At 37.9% G+C, this 27316-nt stretch overlaps 1 protein-coding gene across 5 annotated transcripts in view; it reads left to right on the top strand.

The window, feature by feature from the left end:
• Positions 1-7150: 7150 nt before the first annotated feature.
• Positions 7151-27316, top strand: part of ZNF280D (zinc finger protein 280D) — a 48429-nt gene continuing 28263 nt past the window's right edge. Inside the window, exons 1-5 of one of the 5 annotated variants that reach the window (XR_008970763.1) lie at positions 7151-7171; positions 12302-12450; positions 16275-16340; positions 16445-16815; positions 23360-23477. Coding sequence is in view for 4 of the 5 variants with exons in the window: in XM_057398161.1 (XP_057254144.1) it covers positions 12309-12450; positions 16275-16340; positions 16445-16815; positions 23360-23477 (697 nt within the window). In the remaining variant the exon portion in view is untranslated. Of the gene's footprint in view, positions 7172-12301; positions 12451-14149; positions 14184-16274; positions 16362-16444; positions 16816-23359; positions 23478-27316 lie in introns of those variants that run through there. The other 4 variants (XM_057398161.1, XM_057398167.1, XM_057398172.1 and 1 more) reach the window with 4 other exon arrangements.

Raw genomic sequence — 27316 nt, 5'->3', positions numbered from 1 at the left:
AAATAAAAATCACTTACTGGCACAGACACACTCAGAAGTCATGGACACATTTTATATATGTGATGACAATGCCAAGAAACCACTTTCTGTTCTAGTTTTGTGAACAGAAGCCACTACGCAAATGGAAGATTACTTGTAAAGAATAAAAGAAATCTAACAATCTGAAAGTGTGTCACTTTCTTCTTACAGTGATTTGCCCAGAGTTGCTCATAACTCAGCAGAAATTCTGAATAATATTATCCTAAGGGAATATTACTTTTAACAGATTTTCTTTACTTCTGTATTATTAGTTCTTTTCGTTTGGATTATGAGAAAATACTTATTGCTTAGGAGCTGATATGTTTCTATGTTTATTCTTCAGGTATTTTTAAAATCTTTGTAATAGCAACTCACTGCAACACAACGTAAGTTACTTTGATTTCAAAGCAGATGCATCATTTATTACTTCTTGTACTGTTTGCAATAGTTTAAAAGCCACATTGGGGCATTGTACTTCTACAAGTTTAAATTAACTTCTTTTTGTCCTTTCTTTTTTGGTAGGAATTACCCTCTTTTTGTCTGCCCAGCACAACGTGGTTTGCTTGGGGGATTTTCTATGAAGAATGGCTAATCTATTGCATGAGTTAATAAAGTTTTACAAATCGCAACAAAAGGAAGCATTATAGGACTTTTTTTTTTTCTCTTTTCCCAGCAGAAAAGTATGACTGGAACCTTTACCCAGTAGTGTAATTTCTCAACAACAGTCTCTGGAGCATACATTGAGTCGGTATCATGTCACTTTTCCTATTTAAGGCTCTGCCAGTAAAACAATGTCTGGCATCAACCCAGTGGAACAATATTCTTTACTACTGAATTACTTAATTGAGTTGAAGTGGACACAAAGGCTAAACCAAGTAGTTATTTGCTTGGATTTTCTTTACCATGTGGAGTACACAGTAGCAGACAGCTAGGATTGAATTTGTTCCAAGGTGAATGATAAAAATTAATCCAATAGGCAAGGTGTATTCCCTGTGTCTGATCTGAGAACCAGAGCATTTCCAGTATTTAAATCAATGTACATAATATAATTTTTTAAAATGGATTTCTTAAATGAAGACTAAACTATTTCAGGGGATACTTCTTAATGTTAACCTACTAACTTTATTATAACCTGAAGTCACTAAGTAAAGTTTCTGGAAACTAAACCTTTTTTTTTTTTTTCTTTAAGAAATATTTTTCTTTTGCATCCAAATAAACAAACTGGATTTGTATATAGCAATAGCTCTATTTGTGACCATTTTGACTCTGATAGAGTTCATCCAATTCAAACATTTCTTGTAACTCCAAGCAGTTTAGCATGTGTTCTCATCTGATAGTTTGAGTAATGCTGACACGAGAAATACCTGCACACTGAAGAGACACCGACTCTTAGAGATGTTAATTATTGTTTTTTTAATTGCTATTATTCTGCTTGATGGTAGTTAGAAGTGTTACAAAGACAATTTATGGTTTGGGTTGGGTTTTTATCTTATTTTACAGAAGCATACTTCTAAAGTTTAAAGGACTGGAAGCTTATACTTTCTGCAGGGTTGCATGTTAGACTTTTCATATTGTCTCAAAAAGGAAAACATAAACAGGTTATGTATGTCTAACAAACATTATAATTTCATGTTATAAACAGATTAGCTCACCCCTTATTGTTTATACTTGTGCCAAATTCCTGGAGGTATGATACTGTAACAACAAACCACAGCAGACTAAATGCAATCAACTTTGCAAACGTTTCTTATGGAATGCTTGAATACTTGAATAAATCATACATGTGTTGAACAGTGTTTGTTTTGCAGATGTTCTTTTAGTATCTGTTTGTGCATTCATAGTTACAGGCTTCCCATCTGAACATATCCATTCTAGCAAAATTTTGGCAGCAACTCCAATTGCAATATCATGCAGGTTGGTACTTGCTGTATGTGTGTAGTGCCTCTAGGAATAACAAATCATTTTAAACAAACCCATAACTTCAGTGTTAACGAGCAAGACCTCCTCACTCTGCTGTGTTTTTACTGACATACAAAATCAGAATACAACAATTGCACTCTGACTCCCAGATTACATTCAAATGGAGTCCTCATTCAGTAGGGTTTTAAAAAAACCATCAGCATTAAGTGTACTTGCCATAGTAGTTTAATAGCACTTCCTTCAGTAGCTTATAGCATTAAATGTACCAAGTCTGCTTCTGACGTGTTTTAACTTACTCTAGAAATCTTCGGTGAGGGGGACTTCACAGCCTCCCCAGGTAACTCTGATGAAATAAACTTCAAGGTTAACAATAAGGCAGCATTATGTTAAACTCAAGCCACATCTAAAACTTGTTTTTCATGATTATGGTCAAGATATCTCAGAACATACTATAAACTTCTCTACACTTCAACCACTCGCCGAATATTAACTTTTTTTACTAAATCAACAGTGAATACTCAAAGTTCAATTTTTTAATATCAACACAAACCTGAAAATTACATAAGAGATATTTTAGTATCAGCAGAGCAGAAGGGGATGTATGATGAAATTTAAAGTTTTAGCCTGTAAAAGTTGTTTTCCTAAAAAAGTTTGATAACTTTATGTTCTCCTAGTAATCCACTTACATTTCTGTGTAGGTAAATTTAAGATCTCTATTTAAATTCCCTGTAACTTTCTTTGTATGTGGCACTTTGCTTCAATTGGAATGCTCCTGGCATTGTTAGGCTGACCTCCCAAGTTCTATGACAGAGGTATCTGCATTCTGGTGCAACTTAACTGATCCCCATGTTTATGTAACCTATAAACTTGTAGGAGGCTTGCGCAAACAATTATGATGACACCTGTCACCGCTTCAGTTAGGAAATGTGAATTTGTTAATGCATATAAATATCCACTATCTCCCATTTGTCTCTGTTTGTGGAGAGAGTTGGGGAAGTGAAGACTTCCAATCTAACAAAATTGGTTAGGCCATCTTAATAACAAAATGGATTTTCTAAGATGAATGTCAATAGCAATATTTACAAGAATGTCCTTATAAATTCTTAATCCAAACATAATGTAATTTATAATGTGTATCTGATTTTGTGAATCATTAATGGCATGGTTAAAGGTTATCCGAATCAGCCTGTAACTACAAATGAATAAAACACTAACTTGTCTTATGATTTCATGGTAAGAATTAAGGTGGTTTATATGCTTTAAGCACGTATTTTGCATTTCTTGCACAGCAAGGTTTCTAAAGTATCAGCTACATTTCCTTGTTTCCCACCGTCTAGCTCTTCAGTATTGAGATGGAAAAGTAAAGCAGTTCAACCAAACTATTTGTGTTGCTAAAAACCTTGATGGAATTTCTGCCTTTTACCTACACATGGATGGATGTCTGTTGTTAAAAACCAAAAGAACCAAGTTAAAATGCATCTTACTGAGGTGAAAAGTAATCATCCAGCTTTTCCAGACATCAATGCATTGTTTAAAGACCTGACAATAGATATATGATGATTTTTTTCTTCCCCAGTCCCAAGCTTTTTTTCCATAAGAGAGAAACAGATGACCATTTTGAGCATTATTATATTGAGCCTTCTGGTTACAGAAATCAATGACAGATAGACATTTACTTGCCCTTTTTTTTTAATTTTTCTAATCTCTATGAATCAATATGAGGATTTTATTTCTTTTTTTGTTAACACTTGAGCTGAAGCAATTGCAAGCAACTGCTGTCTTGCAACTTGCTTGTCTTAGTTATTACTACTTCAGAAGACATGCTTTGGTTTCCAATTTGCCCCCACTTTGCCTACTCAACTACAAATTTCTCATGCTTAGCTGGAGCTCTTGCCTCAAAATGCCTGAACATGATAAGCAAAATAAGAACAATATGAACACCTGCTGGTTGATAAGCAGAACAAACCTGATAGTTGCATTCATATTTCTCACTTACTCAACCCTCTACCAATATAAAGTCAGAGAAGACTGGAAATAAGTTATACCCTCTGGCTTTGTAAGCAATACATCTACCAGGTTTTGCTACTTCCTTACAAACTTCTGTATGCCCTCTCAAAAATAAACTATCATCTGCTAATTCATCACTGGTTGATACAGGGTGATGTGGAGGAGCAGACCACTGGGATAGAAGCATTTTGGACCACAGAGGGATTTTGCAAGCAACTGACTTATCTGGCACAGACAATGCTTTTGAGACAAAAACCAGAAACTGATGAGAGATTATTGTCAATAACTCACAGACGGAAAAGGAATGTGTCTTTAGTAATTAAGTCACAGGCCAGTTGATATAAGATGAAGTAATTCAGACTAGTTAGCTTTCGAGCTCAGCTTTACTACTGTAGCCAACAGCGCCTGTATGCTGCCCAACTGCATGAAATACAATTGTTCTCTGTAATCAGCTTCTGCGAAGTTTCTCTTTTAGAATATATCATATGTTTGCAGTTTTCTCTGTAAATTTTCAGGCATGGCTCTGCTAAAATGTCTCGTTACCTTATCAGTACTTCCTTTTACATATAAAGCAGCCTTCCTTCATGGTACTTCATTCTATCTGGTGTCTCCAGAACTTGCAGTTTTTTAAACTGCATTTGAAAGTACTGCATGTCTTCCATCATACTGCCTTCTCCTACAGGAGATATAAATCTTCCTGTCCAGTGCATCTGCCCATGTGTTTCTTTTTGCAAGGACACCATGGAGGAGCATGTTCTTTAATTGCCTGTATCTACTTGCTCACTGCAAAGATAACTGCCAAGGACTATTATTAAATGTGGAGGGTAGGAATCCCTGGTTTTATGTGCCCCCCCACCCGAGCACATCCCACATAATTTCCATGGCTCATGAGGAACATTAGAAGGGCACCTTCACTGCTGATGCAGTCTATGAAGTCTCACATCTTAATGTCAAAAGAGACATGGTTCACCTATATCACAGCACACTGAGTTTTCAGTCTCTTCTTTTTTAAAGAGCTTTCTCAGATCTCATTGAACTTTTTTCTTTAATTAGTCACCAATTATTTGTTGCAACACAAAGTTTTTGGCCTTTCCCATTGGCCACCTACTAAGCTTAGCCAAGATGATCGTCTACAAACCAAAGGAACCTTGGAAAGAACTATTTTATTGTAATTGTGGGGGCTACTTATTATCCTTCATTCATTTGTGAGTTTTGAAGTTGTGAATGCTTATTGATTCTCATCGATAAACTTATTTTGCTCCTATGGCTTTGTAGGATGATGCAAAAACTTGATATTCAAACAAATTTCTCCAAGAACTAGGTAGGGGTCTTGCAGAACAGACAGTATGCAATTATGCACCTTCAGAATGCATGAATTTAATTATATGTGCAGAGTTGATTCTAATTATATCACACTTTTTCAACGTTTTACCATGTAATCTTAATATACTTTTTATATTTATCTTGCTTGAACAAAAACACCTGCAATGATCTCTCAGTGAGTAGTCGAAAATGTGTTTCAAATAACTGGACTATAGATCTCACTTCACATTTACTTCTATCTAAAGTAAGTTTCCCTCTCTAGTTCCCATATTTTTTCTTCTTTTCTGCCAAATACCAAGATTATTCCTTTCTCTTTCTTTTTTCCTCCTACTTTGGCAGAATGTCATAGTTTAATAATTGTTTAATTACTAAACTGTAATAACCAAATTATTTAATGGCATAATCACTAAGCAGCAATTACTTAATTACTAATGTTGTTTTGTTTTTTTTTTCTTCACTTCTCTGACATTCCAGAGTAGTCTGGAAGCATCTCAAGACTAAAGATGATATGGAAAACGAGCACAATATTTTCCGTGCTAAACACAGTAATCAAATCTTTAGAGCTTAAGTTCACAAGGACACTTCATTTATTCTTCTGAAAAAAACTTCAATTTGACAGAGACTCTATAGTCAATTAATTGAGGATACCTGATGGCAACTATGGCAGATGTCACCAACAGCAACTTCTGAGAATTATGGGCTGAAAAAGTTGAGTGATACAGATTAATTTGGATAAGTGCTTTCCCATTATTTATCTTCAAAATTCACCAGAAATTCAAATTCTAATAAATGAAGAACTGTGTGGGGTTTTAGTGTGGGTTTTTGTTTGTACATTTTGGGGTTTATTTATTTATTCGGGGTAGAATGGACAGCAAAAATGAGTAGGGGAAAATTTAAACTCAGGAGCATTCTTGGATGTTGGTCCGGGTGAGAGAGCACTATGGACAAAAAGGCATAAGAAAAACTGGATTTCTTAGTCACCTTTTGATTCAGAGATTTTCTTGTGTAAACTCTACGGTGAGTGAAGAATGCAGCAGCTCTTTGTGGTACTGTACTCCAGGACTGTTTTCTTTAGCAAACGTGGCTTCACTGCCCAGTTTAGGCCTTGTCTAGCAGCTTCACAACGTTCTGCTGAAAGTAATGGAATGTTTTATTGAGTAAAAATTTGGAACAGTTGATCACGTATTTCTGTTATCTAACCAACTGGGTAAACGACTGTGGGAACCCACAAGAAAAACACAGACACATAACAAACCTCCAGTCAGAACAGTGTTCACTTTAGAAGCCTGTACTCCACTAATTCTGGAAACACGCTCTGTGACACTGAGTTGCCTGCACTTAATGTTAACTCTGGGTACAGCTTTCCTTAGCTTTTCTTCGATCACATGTAGAGCTACTAGTGCTTGTGATCGAACACACCACAGGGGACATGCCTGATCTCCGCTCGCGGCCTACCACGGGATGCTCCCCTCGGCCCTGCGCGGCAAGCGGGGCCTACTTACGGGGCACGGCTGAGGTGAACACTGCTCCGGATACTGGGCCCGCCGCGGCTTTGGCTGCAGAGCGTTGGAGAGCGAGCGCAGCCGGGCCTGAGGAGGCCCGAGGCGGCAGGCGCAGCAGGCCGAAGCCGGCCGCGGGGTGTGAGGCCCGGCACATGGCGCGTGGCCCCGCCCCCGCCCGGCCCCGCCCCGCGGCTGCCGGAAAGCACGCGCCGCTGTGGGGCTGACCCGCGCTCTACCCGGCAGGCAGCGCGCCGCGCGGCCTCCCCCGGCGGAGGCTGAGGTGGGGCGCCGCGGTCCGGCGATGTGAGGCGTCTCCGCCAGCGCGGCTGCTTCCCATCCCCCTCCGGCAGCCCACGACCGAGCCGTGCGGCCTGCCGCGGCCTCTCCGGACACGCAGCACGGTAAGCCAACCCGCTCCTTGTCCTCGGCCCGCCCTGCCAGGGCGGCCTGACACCTCCCCGGGTGGAGGGAGCCGCCGCTCGGCGTCTGGCGGGCCGCTGGGGGGGATTGTCGCCTGTGAGGGCGACGCCATCTTAGGTCGGAGCGCGGCCTTGCACCCCCCTCGCGTCTGTGGTTGGGGACCCCGCGTCGCGAGGGCTTTCTCGGAGTCCCCGCGAGGCCCTGCTGGGAACCCGGGGGTCCGCCCGCACGGGCGTGCCGAGCAGGGCTCGCTCCGCCATGCCTGCGCTGTCTGGGGGTTAGCTGCGGCCAGGGTCCCCGGCCATCGGCAGCGGGTGCTGGGCTTGCCGCTGGGCCTCTTCCCCTCCCGCCAAGGCTGTGATATGCGGGCCTCGTCCAGACCCGAACTTGCAGTCTCGGTTGGAGTCCTTGCGGTCACCCGGCGCGGGTAGGCAGGACGGTCAGGCTGCGCCAGAGGCGGCGGCGGCTCTGCGGGCGGAGAAGCAGCTGCTCGGCTGCCTCGGGGGCACTTGGCTTTCTCCCGCGGCCTCGCACCCATCACAGCTCGGGAGTATGAACTTCTGACTCGTTTGCAAAGGCAGTATTGCCCTTCCCTAGGCGGAGCTTATACCACCTCATGGCAGAGAGGGTGGTGTTGACTGTTGAGGTTTGATTTTTGAGGGAAGTTGCTTTATACTTCGGCGTTTTAAAGCTTCCAGGTTCAATTTCAGCTTGGTCATTGTTTCTTTGCTGCTGAAACAGATGCAGCACTCAGTGAAAATAAAACACGGTCATGATGAAGATGTAGATTGCACACTTCTCTACAACTGACATGCCGTGTGCCTGGATGGGAAGTTATCTGAAAAATACAATACCATATATTATTTACAGTACAGATTTTAACTTCCATGTTCATTTGAAGTACAGCTATTAACTGCAGTTCAGTTAATAAGGGGAAGAAATATTTGGATAATTCACTGATGCTCGTATTATGGAAAGATGACAAGGCCAGCAGGAGAACTTTCTGGTTAAGGCAGATGTCCTCGCTGTTTAAGCTCACTGCTAATTTCATACTAGTGATTTGGTTTCAGTTCTTTTAAGCAAATCCAAAGTGTTGAGTATGGGAAAGCTCACTTGACTTTAAAAGTGGAACAGGTGAATTGCATCTAAAGTAGTAAATGGGTTTCCAATAACTCTAAATATGATTGCAGCTGCATTGCTAATGGTTTTATATTGTATTGATTGTGATTAAGGTGCACTTCTACAGATCACTTTCTGCTGTTTTCGCTACGCTGTTATACTCTTGTTACATTTAGTAACGTTTGTATCATTTTTGTTGATTCAATGTGAGCGTTTTTAAATAGTTAAAAAAAAACAATCCGAAGCAACCCCCCTGATTTTTAATAACCTTAGCTATATTTAAACGTAATTGCTATGATAAATGAAGATGTTTGAACTAGTGCTTTTAAACCCTTATTTTATGAGAACCTTATTGCTCTTTTGTGCAGTAAGTTCAGGTTTTGTTGTTTTTTTTTTTGGTCTTGTATCAGTTCATTGCTTATCTTGTAACAATAGCAATGTTCTTGGAATTGTATTTTTCAGGTTGATTATCTCTGCCTGCCTAATGAATTTACATGGCTAGCCTTAGATTTTGCTTAGCAGTTGCCTTTTAAAGTAATATCTTGATACAGTTCATTGATGCTTTTTAAGTGCTTTAAAGAACTAGTTTGCAATTTTGACACTTGTTATCCTAGAAAAATGGATTAAAGACTTTTTTTATTAGCTACATTATTTCATTGGAGTTTTAGACCTTTTGGATCCATGGACTACCTTTAAGGAGATTTTTGTATGAATATGTATATATGCTTATACATCTTAAAAAATGAGGGAAATAGTTTGCTGAAAGTAAGTTCATCTTTCTTATCCTGGGGTCCGCACCTCCTCTAGGAAACATTTGTGGAGAGTGGAGAAGGATTCACTGTTGGGTTTGGCTTTGAGAGCAACCACTAGCTGTATTCCTGGAATGGATTTTCTATGTTAATGTAGTTAAAGGAGTTGAAAACTTGGAATTTAGTTATAATCTAAAAATGGATGTAGTGACTTCCTTTAGTAATGGAGACCATTTGAGCAGATCCTGACACTTGTAATCAGTCCATTCCCCCTTACTGCAACTTTGATTGCCCAGGCCACGCATGTTTTGACCTCTCAGTTGCGCTGGTAAAACTGTTAGTGGGCCAAGTTATTTTTAACCTGCACTAGTTTTAGTCTCTTGAAAAGTTGTACTAGCACAACTGAGGGAGCAGTGCAGGAGCAGGACAGGAACCCATTAGGTTGGCTTTGTTGTCAGGAAAAGTCAGTGAAAGCTTGGGCTTCAAATTATAGCATTGAGATTTAAAAAATCAATTAAAAGGTCTGAAATGATGTTGATACTTCTCTTTTAAGAGCTGCCATATGATTTGAGTCACCTTTTCAGAATACCTTAATGAATACATCCTGATTCATAAAATGAAATGTCCTTAAGAGGTGCCACCAGTTGATGTAACTTTTCCGAAGTTGATTCGGAGAAATCTCCAGGAACACTCCAACAAGGTTTTAAGTTGACAAGCAGGTATTCTTTATTGCAGTGCCGGGAGACATGGGGGATCACTCCTCCAAGAGTGTCTCTCCCAAGCATCAACCAGGCTGTGATTATATTGTCCTTAAACATACATATTCATTAGATTGCATACGTTACATCATACTTTTAAAGAATGCCTTCTGTGTGCATACAAAAATGTGGTAGGGGGCTTTTGGACCCCTGGTGGTTATTTCTTCATCACTTTGGTTTAGGATAGTTGTCATATCAGTAACCACCAGGTGGTTCTGGCAAAGCTTATTTTAGTAATTTCCTTTTCTCTATAGTTGCTAACAAAGTCTAGTGTTCTTGAGGTTACTTATTTACACCCCTATTCTTCAATCCACACTATTCTTCAATTGGCACCGTTCTTCAAAGTCCACGGCTATGTTATGAAATTACTTTTAACTGTATTAAAAAATCAGCTGCATTATAGTGTAGCTGAGGTTATCACGTGCATCTTGTTAGAATTCTGCTAACATACAGATTGCTGGTGCCTGTTTTGTGGTTTTAGTATAAATTACGCATGCTCTCATTTGCATTCTCTAAGCACATTTCATAATTGATTCCTTTTACTTGAGGTCAAATATAACTTTTTTTCATCTATACTTTTTTATGAAAAAACCTACAATTCATGTTAATGTTGTCAATTCCATGAAAAAAAGAATCGGAAAATAGTCTTTCATTGTGCCTTAAAGTCTAATAAGCTTTGTGCTAGTAAAGAAAAGGTGTTCTAAGGGATGTCCTTCAACAGAGTCACATGCTGGAAAAGACCTTTAAAGGTCATCATGTCCATCTATTACCCCAGGTCTGCCAAGTCCACCAATAAACCATATAAAATAAATTTTAGTTTAAGAGATACCAGTTTATGATTATGAATGTAATCTTGATTTTATTTTTTTTCACCTTGTATATAAGCTTTCAATAACATAAACATATACATTAGTGCTGATCTGATGCCTTGGCTATTGGGTTTAGGAAGTTAAACTGACAGAGAACTTCTTGGCTGCATAATAGTGGAAAGTCAGGTTTCCTTAACTAGCTTGCTTTGTCAGGTAAGTGTTGTATCAGCATACGAATGAAAGAAGTATTGGTAATTTTTTTTGTTGGAAGTAGCCTGGTAATAAGACCAGAAATACTGATTGTGGCCTTCATGAAAGAAACTGTGGCTCAGATATTCGTCATTTTTTGTCAAAGCAGTCTAGTGATGAATTGAATTTCATGTGCTTAACTGCTCATTAATTTCAAGGAATTCCTGTAGTGCCCAGATATTAATATTTGTATACTGGCTGGGTTCTTCATGCAGAACTGCACTGTTTCTTCTCCAGTTCACCAAAAAATGGCAACACTAAATTTTGTCAACTTCTGTCTCTAAGGCGAAGCAAGTACCTTTGTATGAGGGGCCCCGATCCAAGTTATTGCTGAGACAGCACTATGGTTTTATGAAATTACTGGTCTTACTAGTAATTAGATCATTGTTAGTGTGTGTAAGGAAATATGAAAGTTTCTTATTTCCATACAGGAAAATTCAGAAATACTTTCAAGATTATGTTAGAGGATGTGAAAAGAAAGAAGAAAACTTAATTGGCCATCACTATTTAAAAAAAAAACAAACAACCTAAAAAAACCCCAAATCAAACCCATTTGTGGTTAGAAGTGCTGATGTTAATTTGGTTAATTCCAGAACTTACATATTTTCATTACTATTTTCATACGTGACTTTTTTTCCTTACTGTAAGAGTAAGTCTCCAGTCACAAGGGATTCAGTCTAGTGAGATAAATGCAAGATTTTTATGAAGTCCTAATTGATGATTGTGGGCATGGGTTGGAATTTTTTTTTTTTATTGTGGGTTTTTTGTTTCAGGGTGGGGTTTGGGTTTGGTTTTCTTTTCTTGTGGGTGATTTGGTTGGGTTTTGTTCTGTGGGTTTGGGGGATTTGTGTGTTGGTTTTGTGTGGTTTTGAAGAAAATGTGACTATATGGGAAGGCCTGGCAAAATCTTAGAAAATCTGTGGGGTTGTGGTAGGTTGTGGGTTTGGGTGGGGGGGTTGGTTGGGTTGGGTTTATTTACATGTAAAGAGATTAAAGCTGTAATTAGTGTTTCAGTAACTTGGTTGTGCAAGGTTATATTACATGCTTCTTAATAGGGTCTTTGTGTTTGTTGTGTATCACTTACCGGGAATAGGAGTGTTTTTTTTTAAAGATACCTTGCACTGTGGTGTCAGAGGCTTGTTCTGGTAGTTACATGGGGATTATGAAAAAAATAGTTAATGTGGAGGGTATCTTTGGTCTTTTCTCATCCATCCTTAGTAGCAAAAATTGGAATTTAGGTAATTACCAGAAAGGTGATGTGGTCTTCTATATCAGATGAGGTTCAACCTGTACAGAACCTGGTGGGTGGTGAAGGGAAAGAATTATTGTCAAGTGCAGTAATCTTTTCTGAACAGTGAAATGTTTGTTTCATGAAAGTACTGAATGGTTTGCTATGTGTATTTTTTTTTTTTTTTTTTTTTGTCTAGTCTCAAGATGGCAGAGTTATTTATGGAATGTGAAGAAGAGGAGCTAGAACCATGGCAAAAGAGAGTCAAAGAAGTTGAAGAGGATGATGATGATGATGATGAGCCAATCTTCGTTGGGGAAATCTCAAGCTCGAAGCCAGCTAGTACATGTAAGATGACATTTTCCATAATTTAAAATAGGTACTTCTGTGTGTAAAAACTTTAAACTTAATTTAAAAATAGAGGTGTTTTTTTTTCTCCCTTAACAGTAATACTTAAGAAATTCTACATTTTAAAGCTGTTTTGTGGGCCAGTGTCATACTGAAAACTTGAATTCTTATGAAATTCTGTTCTAAAATCTAGGTTCTATGCAGCTCTGTCTACCTTTAAACTTCAGTCTCTACAGTCAAGGACATTTGAAAGTTTTAGCATTAGCAATATGGTTAACAATCAAATATATATAGTTCTGAAACCATGCATGCAATTGCTCTCAATATAGTTGATATTTAGTTACATACTTGGAAGTGTCTCCCTGCTATAGAAATGTGTATGAATTTAAGTATCTGTTTTTTCTCCACCCCACGTTTCATGTGTTGGTGGACAGTCTGATTGGGTGGACATCATTCTGACAAAACCAAGGTAACTGTCTTCAAGTGTCTGTAATAAAAGCACGATCAGGAAAAGTGATTAATGTGAAAAGGGTAGGAGCCTCTCTGTTAAGAGAGAGATTTTCATTAATAATAATAAATTCATTCATCCCCTCTAAAGCAAAGAGTTTTTCTTAATCAAATTCTATAGTTTTCTCCTAATGCAGCCAGTGCAGGGAGTGAGGTTAGGTGGTTGGGATGACAGCAGATGTGTCAGAATTCCATATTTGTCCTGTGCTTGTGCAGGTAAGTAAAGGAGAACATCACTTTTATTACTTGAATTTTAGTAATGAAACTTCTTGTTTTCTGTGTGCGACCATCTTGCAGTCATTTGTTATGAGGTGTGACCTAAGGTTTCTCTACCTGTTGAATACTCAGGACATTGCCTGGTGAGGTTACTGCTTTCAATTTGTGCCTCATCTCTTTATCCAAGTTTTCCGTAGTTTTCTTAAGGTGTATAGTTTGCAGTGAAGAATCTCCAGACAAAATGTTAAACTAAGCTTTCTATTATACTCTAATGCATGGACTTTAGAATTATTAGCTTTTCAGTCAGTTTAGTTCGTGATACTTCCATCTCGCATCTGAAATCTATTTTACTTTGTTACTACACACCGGGATAGTAAGTCTAATGCTTCTTGCGCTAGCTTAAAAAAGCGGAAAATTATGCTTTAAAGAAAGACTGAAGCTGATGTTAAAGTTCTTTCACCTGTATATATTTCCTATGTTTCTTAATATTTTAAAAATATTCTAGAGCCTCTTGAAAATTTGAGGACTGTTTTAAAATTGCTTTAAGAAGTTTTCTGCAGTTACAAACTTCTAGAAGCACTGAAAAATAACCTTTATTACTGTTTTCTGGAAGGTCCAGAGACCTCTGGATTGCTGCTGGTCCTTGCCAGTAGATCATAGCATAGAACAGCTGTTAAAGCACAAGGTGTACACTGGAACTACAAATATGCCAAGTTTCATCGCAGTTGTTTTAGTCTCAAGAATTTTTTGTAGTTCTAAAGAATAGAAATAGTTCGGACGAGAACATGTAATTTTAATATGATTTAGCAACCTCAAGAACTTTGGTAAAAGATACTTAATGTATGCATCGTATTTTAGTGCTGTCCATACTCAGTCCTGACACAAGTAAAATCGCTTATGGTGTAACTTTTTACTTTATCTCTCTTCCTTCCCTTTCCTCAACTTTTCTGTTTGTAATCTTCACTATCAAAAACAGCTATGGAAGAATGGCCTCAGTTCTTCTCTGGCTTGTAAGTAGTACTACCTGGCAGTAGTCAGGCTTCAGTTTATTGTTGGTGATAGGCAAGAGACAGTGAACTCAGCTTTTCTTATCACTGTTTAAGTTTTCCCTGGGAAAATTCCTATCTGATGAGACGAAAAATTAGATGACAAATGGAAACTTGCTTATAGTTCTGAATTTTCTGAAAGGTATATTTTCTGCAGTACATAGCATATTAATTTTTTTTAACCTTTTCCTTCTAATGCAGTTATCAGTTCTTATACAGACTGATGTGGAAAACTTGAAGTAATGGTTAAGATCTCAACTTTGACCTGCTGGTACAGTGTCATGTACAATGAAGTGCTTCTGATGTACTGGAGGATTAGTTTGACTAGGATGAAAAGTAATTTACTCTTTGTTCGAGGATTAGTTTGACTAGGATGAAAAGTAATTTACACTTTGTTCCCTTTACCATTTCCTGCAACTGTTTATTTTTCCTACAGTTACTGCTCATATTTCTTGCTTCCTTTTCATAATGAAACAAACCTGTAATTTGTTGCTACTTAAAAATATTGTTCTGCATGTTATCTTTCTTATACTTCAGTGCTCTTTTACCTACACAGGACAAATAACACTTTGATGGGGAAGGGAACAGGTCGCATCAAGGCTGTGATGGATCAGTTGAGTCATGTAAATCTAGTTTATAATTCTGAATCAGAGTTATTGACATTTTCTGTTTAAAAACAGTAAAATCTACCTTTGCATTTTAGGATGTCTGTTGTGTGTGCATCAGGCTCTCCGAAGCTGAATATACTTTCTGAGACAACCTTTAGGATAGAGTTTTTTTTTTGTAGGTAAATGAAATTTCATTTCAGTCTGGAATTCAAATGTGAGGTATAGACTTATTAACAAGCAAGAAGAAGCATGTATTCAGCTAAATACCAATTTAAGACAATTCTTGCTCATAGTGTTGTGTTGAAGTAAAAATAGTATTACTGTTACAGCGTGAGATTTTGTCGTAGCTTAGGAAATGTAAACCTGTTTGGGTCTGTTTGCAGCTGCTTTTTTATTAGTATGATCTAAATGCAGGTGACAGGTCGAAAGCTGTGATGTTCTGAGCTCTATTGCTATTGGTTTTATTCATCAACCTCAGTAGTATATACTAATGAGCCATTGCTGCTAGAAACAGCCTTAAGGTTGTTAAATGCAATGTGTAGATACTCTTTATTGTTTGAGATCTGACCCTGGCTTGAGAAGGAACTTTAAATCTTGTTGGTTAGATACTGGAGGATCAGTCTAATTTCATATGCATATTTTCGCATGTCAGAGCAAGTAACTCAACTGCAGCAGTAACAAAACTGAGAATCTGGGGTAGAAAAATGCTTGGATTTGATGAATAATTTTGTAACTTTCTGAAATGATCAGAAACGCCAGACTAAGGTGTAAAAAGTTGAGGAATGTTGGTGGCATTAGCTAGTGAGTAAGCATCAAATCTAAGAAGTTAGATGTGTTTCCTGCGAGCTAGAACTCTGGTCATAGATTACCACGTAGGATGTTGAAGAAAATAAGTCCTTCTGTAACACAGTTCCAATACTACAACTACTTTGGTTGCTGCTCTGTTGGTTTGTCTTTCACACTGGAAAATGGAGATCATGAAGTCTATACCCAAGTTTGTAAGTGCTGCATTTTCCTGTAATACAGAAGCAAATTGTGTGGTTACTGGTTGAGATAATATGCTTCCTTTAGTGTAGAGCAGTACAGTATTTGGGAACTTATTATATATATGAGAAATGGAAGTAAGTAAATGCATTATAATCACCAAAGCTAAATATTTATTAAATGTTCTTCTTTGTTTGCAGTCGTATTTGTGTGTTAATCTATTTCTGAGAAAACAAAAACTGAGATTCTTAGGTGAACTAGCTTAACCTAAAAGGAGGGGAGAATTCATCTTAATTTGTACAAACTGCATTTTGTTTTGCCAGGTATTTATTTTAGAAATAATCTTCTAATTTATTTGTCAAATCCTTATTGGCTTACTTAGTGGATATGAATGCTACTTTTATTTTGAAAAGCAATTAAGCAATTAATTTAACTGCAATTAAGATAATGTAACTTTTGACAGATATATTGAACAGAGTCAACTTCAGCTCATCACGAAGGGGGATACAGAATGGTGCACCCAGTAGAGGTACTTTATTGTCCTAATATGGTAATTAAAAAAAAAAGCACAATGCTTATGAAACATCCGCCTGCAAAATTATAGAAAGATAACTTTGGAATCCTTTGCAACAGGTACAGTTACTACATTCAAGTCTGACAGTCACCATTATGCACCATCTGCCTCCAGTCCCAGTGCCATGCCTGTTTCATCCGTCTTTCAGTCTGTATCCAGACCTACAACTAGCTCTGTAGCAGTTCAGCCATTGTCTATACCAGTGAATGTTTCAGGAACTTCACAAACACCGCAGAGACCGGGCCCTGGATGTTTATCAACACAGCAGATGCCTGGATCAAGTTCGGGAATATCACAGCCTGTTAGCAGACCTGTAACTGTTCCAGTGACAACACAGCCAGTATCGAGAAATATCACGGTTCCTGTAGTGGCTCAACCTGTATCCAGGCCAGTGACTACTCTAACAGCAGAGCCTGTAATACTTGATCAGGTAAATTTTTATTCCCTTAAACTATCAAAGACTTGGGTGCAATTACTTTTGAATAAATTAATAAGAAACATGCTGAGCCAGTCTGGTAATTTGAAGACCTGGACTAGATTATAGACTAGCATTATGTAAACTATAAAGGTTCTAGGACTATAACCTTGCACTTGTGAATTAAAATATATATTTAAATATACTGATTTGCAAGATGCTTTAGTAACAGTGGAATTTCATTAAATGAAAATCTTGCACATAAGAGAAAGAAGTACTGTTTAGGTTATGTTGTGTGGAGAAATAATAGAAATTCACATTCTCTAGATTCTGCAGATTTTTTTTGTTCAGAGATAGATCCTCTGTATTGATAAGATTATTTCATTTTTAAATAGCTTGCATTTGGTGTTTAACATTGTGCTTTTTCTTCCTGATTTTTAGAAACCCTCTCTTGGGATTTTTACTTCCTAAGAGAACACTATAGCGGTAGCTCCTTAATTGTTTTTGCTTTGGGGTTCACTTAGCACTTGTAGTGAAACAATAGTATGGTATGGAGGGCTTAAGTAACCAAAAGTTGCAGGTTCAGTAGGTGAAACAATTTGGCAACATAATTGTTCTGTTTGAAAAGCCCAAGGGAATGATACACATAATCTGTGTATCATAGATCTTCCTGGATTGCTACAGACCCTCAGAATGATAACTTCAGGGAGTCAAGTTAAATGCTTGTTTTATTGCCTTGGCTGTTGGACATTTGTGGCAGAGAAAGAATGAAAAATAAAAATTTCATACTTGGATGAGATAAATTGATACCATTATTGAAAACAAGGTTAAACTGTTCAGACAATGTGCCTATAATATTAACTACTACTGGCAGGTTTAAATGAAGCTTGATAGTCATTCCATGTCTACCATCCATGCAAATATACACACCTGTGTTTGTCTCAGCTGTTAGTGTTTTGGTATAAATAAAAATCATGTGGTTTAATGTATTCTGCATTTATTGAACAGGGCAATCAGTCTGAGCATAGTCCATAAGGCCATTAAGGCATGAGAATTAGAGGTTCTTCTCAAGACTTGTGGCTAAATCGTTGCCCATGGGTAGCTGTATTTTAAGAAAAACAATGCAAAGTAATCATTGCCCATCAACTAGGTAGCTGAATCTCTGGCCAGTTCATTAGGAAAGAGCTCATGGTTTCCAATTTTGAGTCTTCGTCAGCTGATTGATAGTTTGCAGAGAGAAATTGTGGACATGTCTAGTGAGGTGGGTTAGCTAAATCAGTCTCTGACTGTGTGTAAGAATGCCTAAAAGTGATACAGGCAGAAGTCCAGATATCGGTAGGATGTTTAGGTTGCCTCTGGAGTTCCCTTAAATCTGTCTTTATACAGCAGGACAGATTGATATAGAAAGGACTGCTACTTCACATGAGGTATACACGTTTCAAGTCTGAATTTTATTTTTATAAATGTTTACTTAGGATGTAGTATGCTTTATAAAATCCTTCAAAGGAGTGTTAGGATGTCTTGCAGAATCTTTACTGCAAGAGAAAATCCACTCCTTTACTTCCCTCACACATCCATTCTTATGTTTTTGTTCTTATAGATAAAGCTGCCGGTGGCTTCTATGTTGTTGTTATTAGAGAACCTTAGAGTAAACAGACCTAGGAAAGCTGAATTTCCCCAAAAGGTATATGTAAGCTGGATATAACTCATCAAGACAGTGATTTTTTTTTTTTTTTTTTTTTTTTTTTTGAAGACACGATGCACACAGCACTTGTAAGAGTTTTCTCATTCATTGAGTTTACTTTCAACAGGAATGTCATGGATGAGACTTAAGTTTTATAGTCTTACTTTGCCAAAATCTGCAATTTCTTTCTTGGCAGAGTAGAGAAACGCCTATTTGAAGAAATAGGATTTTCAGGGTACATGGCATGGAAAATAATATTTTGTTTGTTTGTTTTTAGGGAGGTACTATAATTCAGCTCCTTGGGCAAGATTCTGTGATTATTATTTTTTTTTTAATATCATTTGTGCCACATTGCCATTTGCTGTTAAAATCTTGGAATAGAATAGTTAGGGTTGGAAAGGACCTTAAGATAATCTAGTTCCAACCCCCCTGCATGGGCAGGGACACATCACACTAAACACTAAAGGCTCTTTTCAACCTGGTCTTGAGTACTACCAGGGATGGAGCATTCACAACTTCCCTGAGCAACACATTCCAGTGTTTCACCACTCTAACAGTAAAGAATTTCTTCCTTTTATCCAATCTAAACTTCCCCTGTTTAAGTTTGAGCCTGTTTACCCTTCGTCCTATCACTACAGTCCCTAGTGAAGAGTCCCTCTCCAGCATCCTTGTCGGCTCCCTTCAGATACCGGAAGGCTGCCATGAGGTCTCCACGCAGCCTTCTCTTCTCCAGGCTGAGCAGCCCTAACTTTCTCAGCCTGTCTTCATACAGGAGGTGCTCCAGTCCCCTGATCATCCTCGTGGCCCTCCTCTGGACTTGTTCTGACAGTTCCATGTCCTTTTTATGTTGAGGACACCAGAACTACACACAATACTCCAAGTGAGGTCTCATGAGAGCCGAGTAAAGGGGCAGGATCACCTCCTTTGACCTGCTGGTCATGTTCCTCTTGATGCAGCCCAGGATACGGTTGGCTTTCTGGGCTGCAAGTGCACACTGCCAGCTCATGTTCATTTTCTCGTCGACCAACACCCCAAAGTCCTTCTCCGCAGGGCTGCTCTGAATCTCTTCTCTGCCCAACCTGTAGCTGTGCCTGGGATTGCTCCGACCCAGGTGTAGGACCTTGCACTTGGCATGGTTAAGCTTCATACAGTTGGCATCAGCCCACCTTACAAGTGTGTCAAGGTCCCTCTGGATGGCATTCCTTCCCTCCAGCTTATCAACCGAACCACACAGCTTGGGGTCATCGGCAAACTTGCTGAGGGCGCACTCAATCCCACTGTCCATGTCACCTTCAAAGATGTTGAACAAGACCAGTCCCAACACTGGTCACTGAGAGACACCACTCGTTACTGGTCTCCAGCCAGACATTGAGCCATTGACCACGACTCTTTGTGTGCAGCCATCCATCCAGTTCTTTATCCACCGAGTGGTCCACCTATCAAACTGATGTCTCTCCAATTTGGAGACAAGGATGTCATGCAGGACAGCATCAAATGCTTTGCACAAGTCCAGGTACATGACGTCAACTGCTCTACTGCTGTTCTTAGTGTCGTATGTATACTACCTATACTTTTATTCTTGTCCTTGGTTTGAATTCTTCATTTGCCTTGGGCTTTTTGTGATGTTTTTTTCACACTTTTCTGGTTCTTCCTGACTTGATTCCTCCAAAGGGGCAAGGGTTTCAAATAATGTTTTCTGGGCAGTGTTTGGCATTTGAATCTTCAGCATCCAGATGTTGAAACTTAGCAGAGAAGGTAAAATATTGTGACTGTGAGGCATGACTAGACACTGTGGCAGGACCCCTTTTTAGCTGAACAGCCTTTAGAGTGCCTTTGCATTCCTAATATGCTGTAGTATTTCTTAATCTCGGGATATGACAGTGTTGTCTGTAGGAACTGATTGCTTTTGATTGCAAACTGACTTGGAACACATTTCCTCAATTTTGTAACATGTAGATCTATAATATATCATTTGTTAATGTTTGCTATTCCAGTTTTATCACTGAAAATACCCATTTCCAGTCACAGGATTGATTCACTGACTTACTGTGAAAGACTAGTTTTTGTGTTCTTCTTACTGCACTATGTTAATGCAGTTCCAGAAATTCCAAGTTTAATTTGGCTTCAGCTGTACTGTTCACAGCAATTCTAATTCAGTCAGAGCTAGTGCTGTTGTATATGATGGCACATATACACATATGTATATGTTGTATATGATCCTCTTTAAGAAAAATTTGTTCTTAGGGGTGAAGATTTTCTCTGTTTCTGCAATCACAATGCTCTCCAAATAAGCCCCAGCCAATTTTGTCTGTATCTTTCCCCTACTTACTAGGAACTTTTGTCAGCCTGAGCGTGATTCAGGTTCCAGTTGCTACTAGATAATTTTGGGAGAGCAAAGATCCCACGCCATACATGGTAATTTCTCTGTGTGGATTTGGTTATCAGTTATTATGTTGATTTCCACAGTTAGGACTTTGATGCGCAGTATAAACTCAGTATTTCCACTAGTCACTTGGAAAACTAAGAGTGGTGGTAGATTATTTTTCTTCACTTGAGCCTTAGGATATTAATTTATAATGATGTTGGGGTTTGCTTTTCTGCATTAGAGAGCACCTGTATGTTACTTGGATTTTGTATTTTTCATTGATGTGGTAAAAGGTTTTCTTTAAAATGTTTTTGCTTTCCAAAGCATGGGAAGATATTGGGGGGGGGGGATTGTAAGTAAAATGATACAGCTGAATTGCATGAAAAGAATAATTATAAACAGACAAGGACATTTTGAAAGTGACAAGACTTTGAATTTCCAGGTTGTCTGCTTTTACTTTTTTGCTTGCCAGGTATTTTGAATATATTCTAGGGAGATGCACACATGCTTTCAAAATACCCAGGCTGTTATTTTGAAGAAAGTTAAAATGTTAGCAGCACATGAAAATAAATCAACCACAGATAGTGAGAGAAGCAGATTTTGCATGTGCCCATTGTATTGGTCATATTTTAAATGTAGGTGGAGTGCATAGTCCTCCATGCTAAGAGGCTGCTGCCAGTGGCCAGTAGCATTGAAGTAGGGTTTAGCTGAAGCTGCTTGGTTTGTAACTTGTTTCACCAGTTACTAGTTACTTGATTTGTAACTTATTTCACTAGTCTGAAACCATTGTGGCTACAATAACACCTGCTGTTTCCTGACTGCAACTCAAGTGTTTTTTCTAACAGATTAGAGCAGAGAAATTGAGTAACTATTTCCACAACTGCTCTAGAAAGTTTGTTTAGTTTGGTAAGGTTGGATGAGGTCACTCCCCAAAAGAGAGAACGGATCTTGATTATCATTAAGATTCTTCAGGGTCTTCATTTAAAAGATGTACAACAAAAAGGCAGGATGTTAAGAGGTGGCATCCTTTTTGTTCAAATATTTTCTCATACTTAAGAGTCCTGAAGTAGCCTATCATACCTGTATGTTTGCTTGTGCACCTAAATTGTGACAACTTCCACCACACAGATTTTTTCAAATAAGTAGCACAATTGTGAATAGGAAGCATTTTTTGATACTGATCTTTACAGCAGGAAGTGTTTTGGCCTTTGTCTCATGGATACACTGATGACAAAGTCTGTGTGTGTGTCTTGGGTGGTTATTTTGTTTTTCTGAGGAAAATGGAGCTATTTCTGTCAATTTTTTTTTTTGGTTTCACAGTACAGCTTGATGAAGTGTAAGCAACTGAATTATTTCAGAGTAGAAAGATCAAGTTGCCAGTATTTTGACATTCATACCGTAACATAGAAATTAATCCTAACTCTATTGTAAGGTTTTTATAGTTCCTTATTGCTATTGCTGAAAATATTTCATGTTTCAGGTCGATTGTGTTAGGATATATGGCTTACTGATATGTGAACAGTACTGATGAACTTTAGCAAGAGTATTTCTCCTACCTTGCCCCAAACCTTGAATAAGTGTAAAGAGAACAAAATTTCATGTTTCTTTTCCCTCCCAATATTACCTATTCTGTGATCAGTGAAGGTGTTTAATTTTGACAGTTTCCAGTGTTGGAGCCAAGAAATGGGGACTGTAAGTTTATGTGGTATTAAAGGGCAAACCTTTTAAACTGAATGGTAAGAGAATACCTGTACTTGGATGTGCACAAAACTTAATACAAGAAGGCACTAAGTAACATGAACCAACTTTTACATTAGCTGTGTGCTTTCAAAAGAGGTTTTGATTATATTATTTACAGAAGTCCTTATGAAATTACTCTACATAAAAGAAAAAAAGCCTTTAGTAATATTGTGTATGATTGCCATTCCCAGTCAACATCCTATAGATACTTTTACTTCAGTTAAAGCTTGACCACTTAGTAGAATTTGACTTACTTAATATCATCTTGTTTTGAGAAGCTTCTGCTTGCTGCAAGTTTATACTAATTTTGAATTGTGTTTTCTGATATTCTAAGTTGCACCTAGCGGTTACACAAGAGTAACACACAAATGCCTGAGTTTTGGTTGAAGGAAGAAAGTATTAAGAGTTTTTTTGGAAAACGAGTATAATTTGAAGTATCATCAGACTTTCCAACAAAAGCAGTTATGGTTAGCAATTCAAACAGGTTTAGTAATAATTCATAAGATGGACTTCCCCAGGTCTTACGGTTGTTTTTACTATTCTGATACACAGCTATGAATAAATTAACAAGCACTGATGAGAGTTGCAAACTTATTAAAATGTCAAAAGAAACTTATTTTGGGGAAATTGTAATTAACTTGATTTACAGCTGAGTACTTAGGAATACTTTTAAGCAATCATATGTTTTTAAAATAAACCCTTTGAAGCCTGCAAGTAAAAAAAAGTGTTAAACCTGAAATTTCTTTTCCCTCTTGAAAATATCTTATTAGGATTATATTATGGATTCTCCACCAGCTGCACCAGATAATACATCTGGTATACTGTTTGGTGTGAGAGAGAACTCGGGAGTCCCACAGTACCAGACTGGGCCAGCAGTGAATGTAACAGGTGGGTATGACTGTAGTAGCTGATATGAGAAAGAAACAGCCTGATGTCATTTAACTGGAGTGCAGATGTTTGGGTTACAACTTTTAATAGGATTTCTAGAACATAGTATAGTTACTTTATTCTTTCCCCTGTACTTAAGACTGTATAATATTAAACAAAATAAACTTTGGACCCTTGTGTTGTCAGACTTTGCTTTTCAGTTCATTAGACTGACTGTAATATCAACTGATGTCTTATGCTCATTTGGATAGAAAAAAATGTATTGCTAGATCTACTGTATTTTTTTTTAGACTGATAAAGGATCATTTTCAGTATATCCAGCACTCTTTGACTAGCTTGAATAAGAATGATTTTTAGCACAAGAGGGGCTGTCAGCAGTACGAGAAGAACTTTGAGTCTGCTGAGTGGATTCCCTTCAATGACGGATGATGGTCTTGGTGTCTTAACTGCTATGTGTAGAAGCTGGAATAGATGAGATCAAAAGAATCCTGCCTGAAAAGATGGGGAAGGGAAAAAGTACATCGTTTGATAATATTGTTTGGTTTTGGGTTGTTTTTTTTTTTTTTCCCAACTAGCTAAATTGTGCTTCAGCAGAGACTATTTAACCTACTTGAAAACAAACCAAAAAGCACCATTTTCTGTGTTGCAGCAGGTGAAGTAGATATAAAGCATGCAGTGTACTCAAACAGGCTATAGCTTGGGACTTCCCTTCTCTTTTGTGAAGTATTGTACTTCTGTAATAATAGACCAGAATCCTGTCATTCAGTCTGTAAGTTACAGATGACAATTGTTTCTGATTCTTCCATGAGGTAACAGGTTATGTACAGTGAATGACCTAACTGGTCATACTAACAAGTAATGTAGAACAGAGTGGTTACTAGTTTATTCTTTTTGATGTGATGATTCTGCATCTCTTAGATACTTATCAAAGATCTCATAGTGTATTTCCTTGCATGTGTCACACTATTCTGTGGTCTCATTCTTCTCTTACTGGGTTTCATAACTTTTTGTTAAGTTGCAAGAAATAGTATCTTTGCTCAATGTTCAGTATTCCATCCATTATTCTCTAAAGAATAAAGTTGTTTGTTAATTCTTTGTTGATTGTTTGTTTAGGAGATCTGCTTGCATATTTAAAGCTTATTTGTGTTAGTCTCTTTTCAAGGAAAAATTAAATACTTAAAAGCATCTAGGATTATGATTCAAAATATGTTAAATATACCATATTTAGTGTCTTTATTTCTGTAAGATGACAATAGGTTTTAGAAATTCAAAGGTTTAAAGGTGTGGGCTGAAACACGAATATCTTTGTCACAAAAAGCAAACTTAGGATACGTTTCACTTTACAACAAGGAGTGTCTGTGTATTTTGTCATTTGGCCTGTATGCACACTTAAGATGTTTGTGTTCATGTTGATTGGATGTCTCTGTTTTGATTGGATGTCCCAGGTGCCTAGTTGCTGCTAGCGCTGTGCTTCCTTTTAGTTCATGTGGAGCACTGTGGGCAAAAGACATTCTGGAATATGGTATTTAAAAGCAGAATCCTTTTAGGAACTGGCCTGTGGTATGGAGGACAATTGAACATCTATACATGGATCATCAAAGACTTTTTTTTTTTTTGCTTAAGATAGCATAAATATTAATTTCTGAGGCCTAAGCAGGGAAAGGACAAGCTGCTAATAGACAGCAACCAGTCATTTTGTTAGCTTGCTAAACAGGTGGTGGTGTTAAATTAAACGGCATTGGTAACTCATCTGCAGGTTGGATGGCCACTGGGGATGTACATAAAACTGTAGCTTGTTTTCTGAGAATATTCTGAGATCGTTCTTCCACTAACTTTACCCACTTGGAGGAACCAGAAAATGTCATAATGAATAGAAGAACTGTTGTCTTGTATTTAGGAGTTGACTGGGCTGTACACATGTATTCATAGCATTACATTAATGGTAGATGTTGGTTAGGAATTGTGCCCCAGAGGCCTGAAACAATTTGATTTTCATTCCCCTATTCTGTTAATTTGATCTGTTAGCGCAGTATACTTGATGCTTTTATTGTAGGTTACCACTTCTATGTCTTTTGCCATTGTTCATAAAATCAGGCCCAGCCAGCACAGATGCACCCAATAGTGTTAAGGATTTTACAGTAGTGTTGTAATGTGTGTTGAGAAACCTTTTGGCTTGCTGATACAGCATCCAGTATACTTTACTCCTTGCAATCATTTTAGATATTGTACACAATAATACTGTGTGTCTGAGAATAGCCAACTGTTTTGTAATAGGTACAAAACATTGTCAGAAGTACTCACTAATAGCATGAAGTGAAGGTAATAGGCTCCTGAGCAGCCTGAAAACTAAACAAGAATTGTTTGGCCACTTCTTTTATTGCCTGTCTTGAGTACCTGAAGTCCCTGACAGTTGAAGCTATGTGGAATGCTGGGTAGAGGATTGGACAGACTAGTCTGGAACACGGGTGATCTATACAGCAGCTGTGTATACACCCTAGCTGAGAGAGGCGCTTTGAAAAAAAGAGGAATCAGTCTGATTTATACTAACTAGATATTAAATAATATTTGGAATAGGTTTGATTATTTTTCAGAATAGGCTTAATTTTTTTTTTCCAATGAACAAACAACAATTCAAATACAAACCTATGTATATTCTGAAAGGGAGAATTCATTAGATCAGAGTTGTATAAGCTGAGTTAAGAAGGCTCACCTTTATAAATACATGAAATAGCCTTCAGGCTTTAATTGAAATTATTACCAAATTTGTTGCCATGTAAAAATAGTCTTTTCTTCCAAGTCAGGTTTTCTGCAGTAAAACCAATACGTTTTTACTTTTGTAAAACCAGCCAGTCCTCCTGTGTTATCCCTGGCCACCATTACACAACTACACTTAATTAAATATATAGCAGCAGTGCCTGATGGCCTAATGCTTGGATAGTCTCTGATATAGAAGAATGCTAAAGTCATACCAGCTCTATAGTAGCCTTCGTTGATCAAGACACATATGTCAAGGTAACCAGCTCATATACCTAATGGTGCAAGTGTAAGTAAATTAAAAAACTCTAGGAACAACTAGTATCTAATGAATGACCTGTTTATTTTGTGAATGTGTTCATTACCTTAGCCAAACAGTGCCTACAGTGAGACATTGGAGCTTAATGTGTTAATATATGTTAGAAAGAAGGAAAGGTGTGTTACAAAGGAAAATGTTAGGATGATTAAATACATATATAACAAGTGAATTATGTTTCCTGTATGAGGGGTATAGTGTAGTAAAATCTCTCCAAAATGCTCAAATATCAGCATTGCCTGCTGGGAGTCTTTGCCTCTGTGGGTTGAATGGGAGACTATCCAGACTGTTTGCTAGGTATAGATAGTTACCACTGAGTAAACACATCTTGGGGGTGGGAATGGTTTTGTTTCTTCTCAAAAGGTTGAATAATTGTGTGACACAAGTTACCTTTGCTTGGTGAAGATGACTCTCTAACTCAGTTTCTTATTACACCCAGAGAAATTGTTGGAGCAGCTAGACTGTTGCGAGGGCAATATTCAAGAATGTTCTTAGTTCAAATCATTGTGTCTGAACTGAAGTCTGGTCCTGTTGTTGCTTATGATAGTCTTAAGGCTATTTGCAGTCTGTGATTCTGACAGACTTACAAGGCCTTTACTGGCACTTCAGACTTATTGGTGTATAGCTCTGTTTTTTCAGGTCTATTTGAGGACTGATCTTTCTATTGATATTACATCATCAAGGGCAATCTTACAGTGACAGACGGGCTTCAGGACAAGATGGAGCCAAGTTTTGGTGGGCATGTTAATCAGGCACTGAACCTATGATT

This window comes from Pezoporus wallicus, unplaced genomic scaffold, assembly GCF_028554395.1.
Source record: "Pezoporus wallicus isolate ANWC-B61680 ecotype Strahan unplaced genomic scaffold, APGP_CSIRO_Pwel_v1 contig_3952, whole genome shotgun sequence".
NCBI lineage: Eukaryota > Metazoa > Chordata > Aves > Psittaciformes > Psittacidae > Pezoporus > Pezoporus wallicus.
The sequence above is the reverse complement of the archived record's forward strand: the minus strand, read 5'-3'. Positions and strand labels throughout refer to the sequence as shown.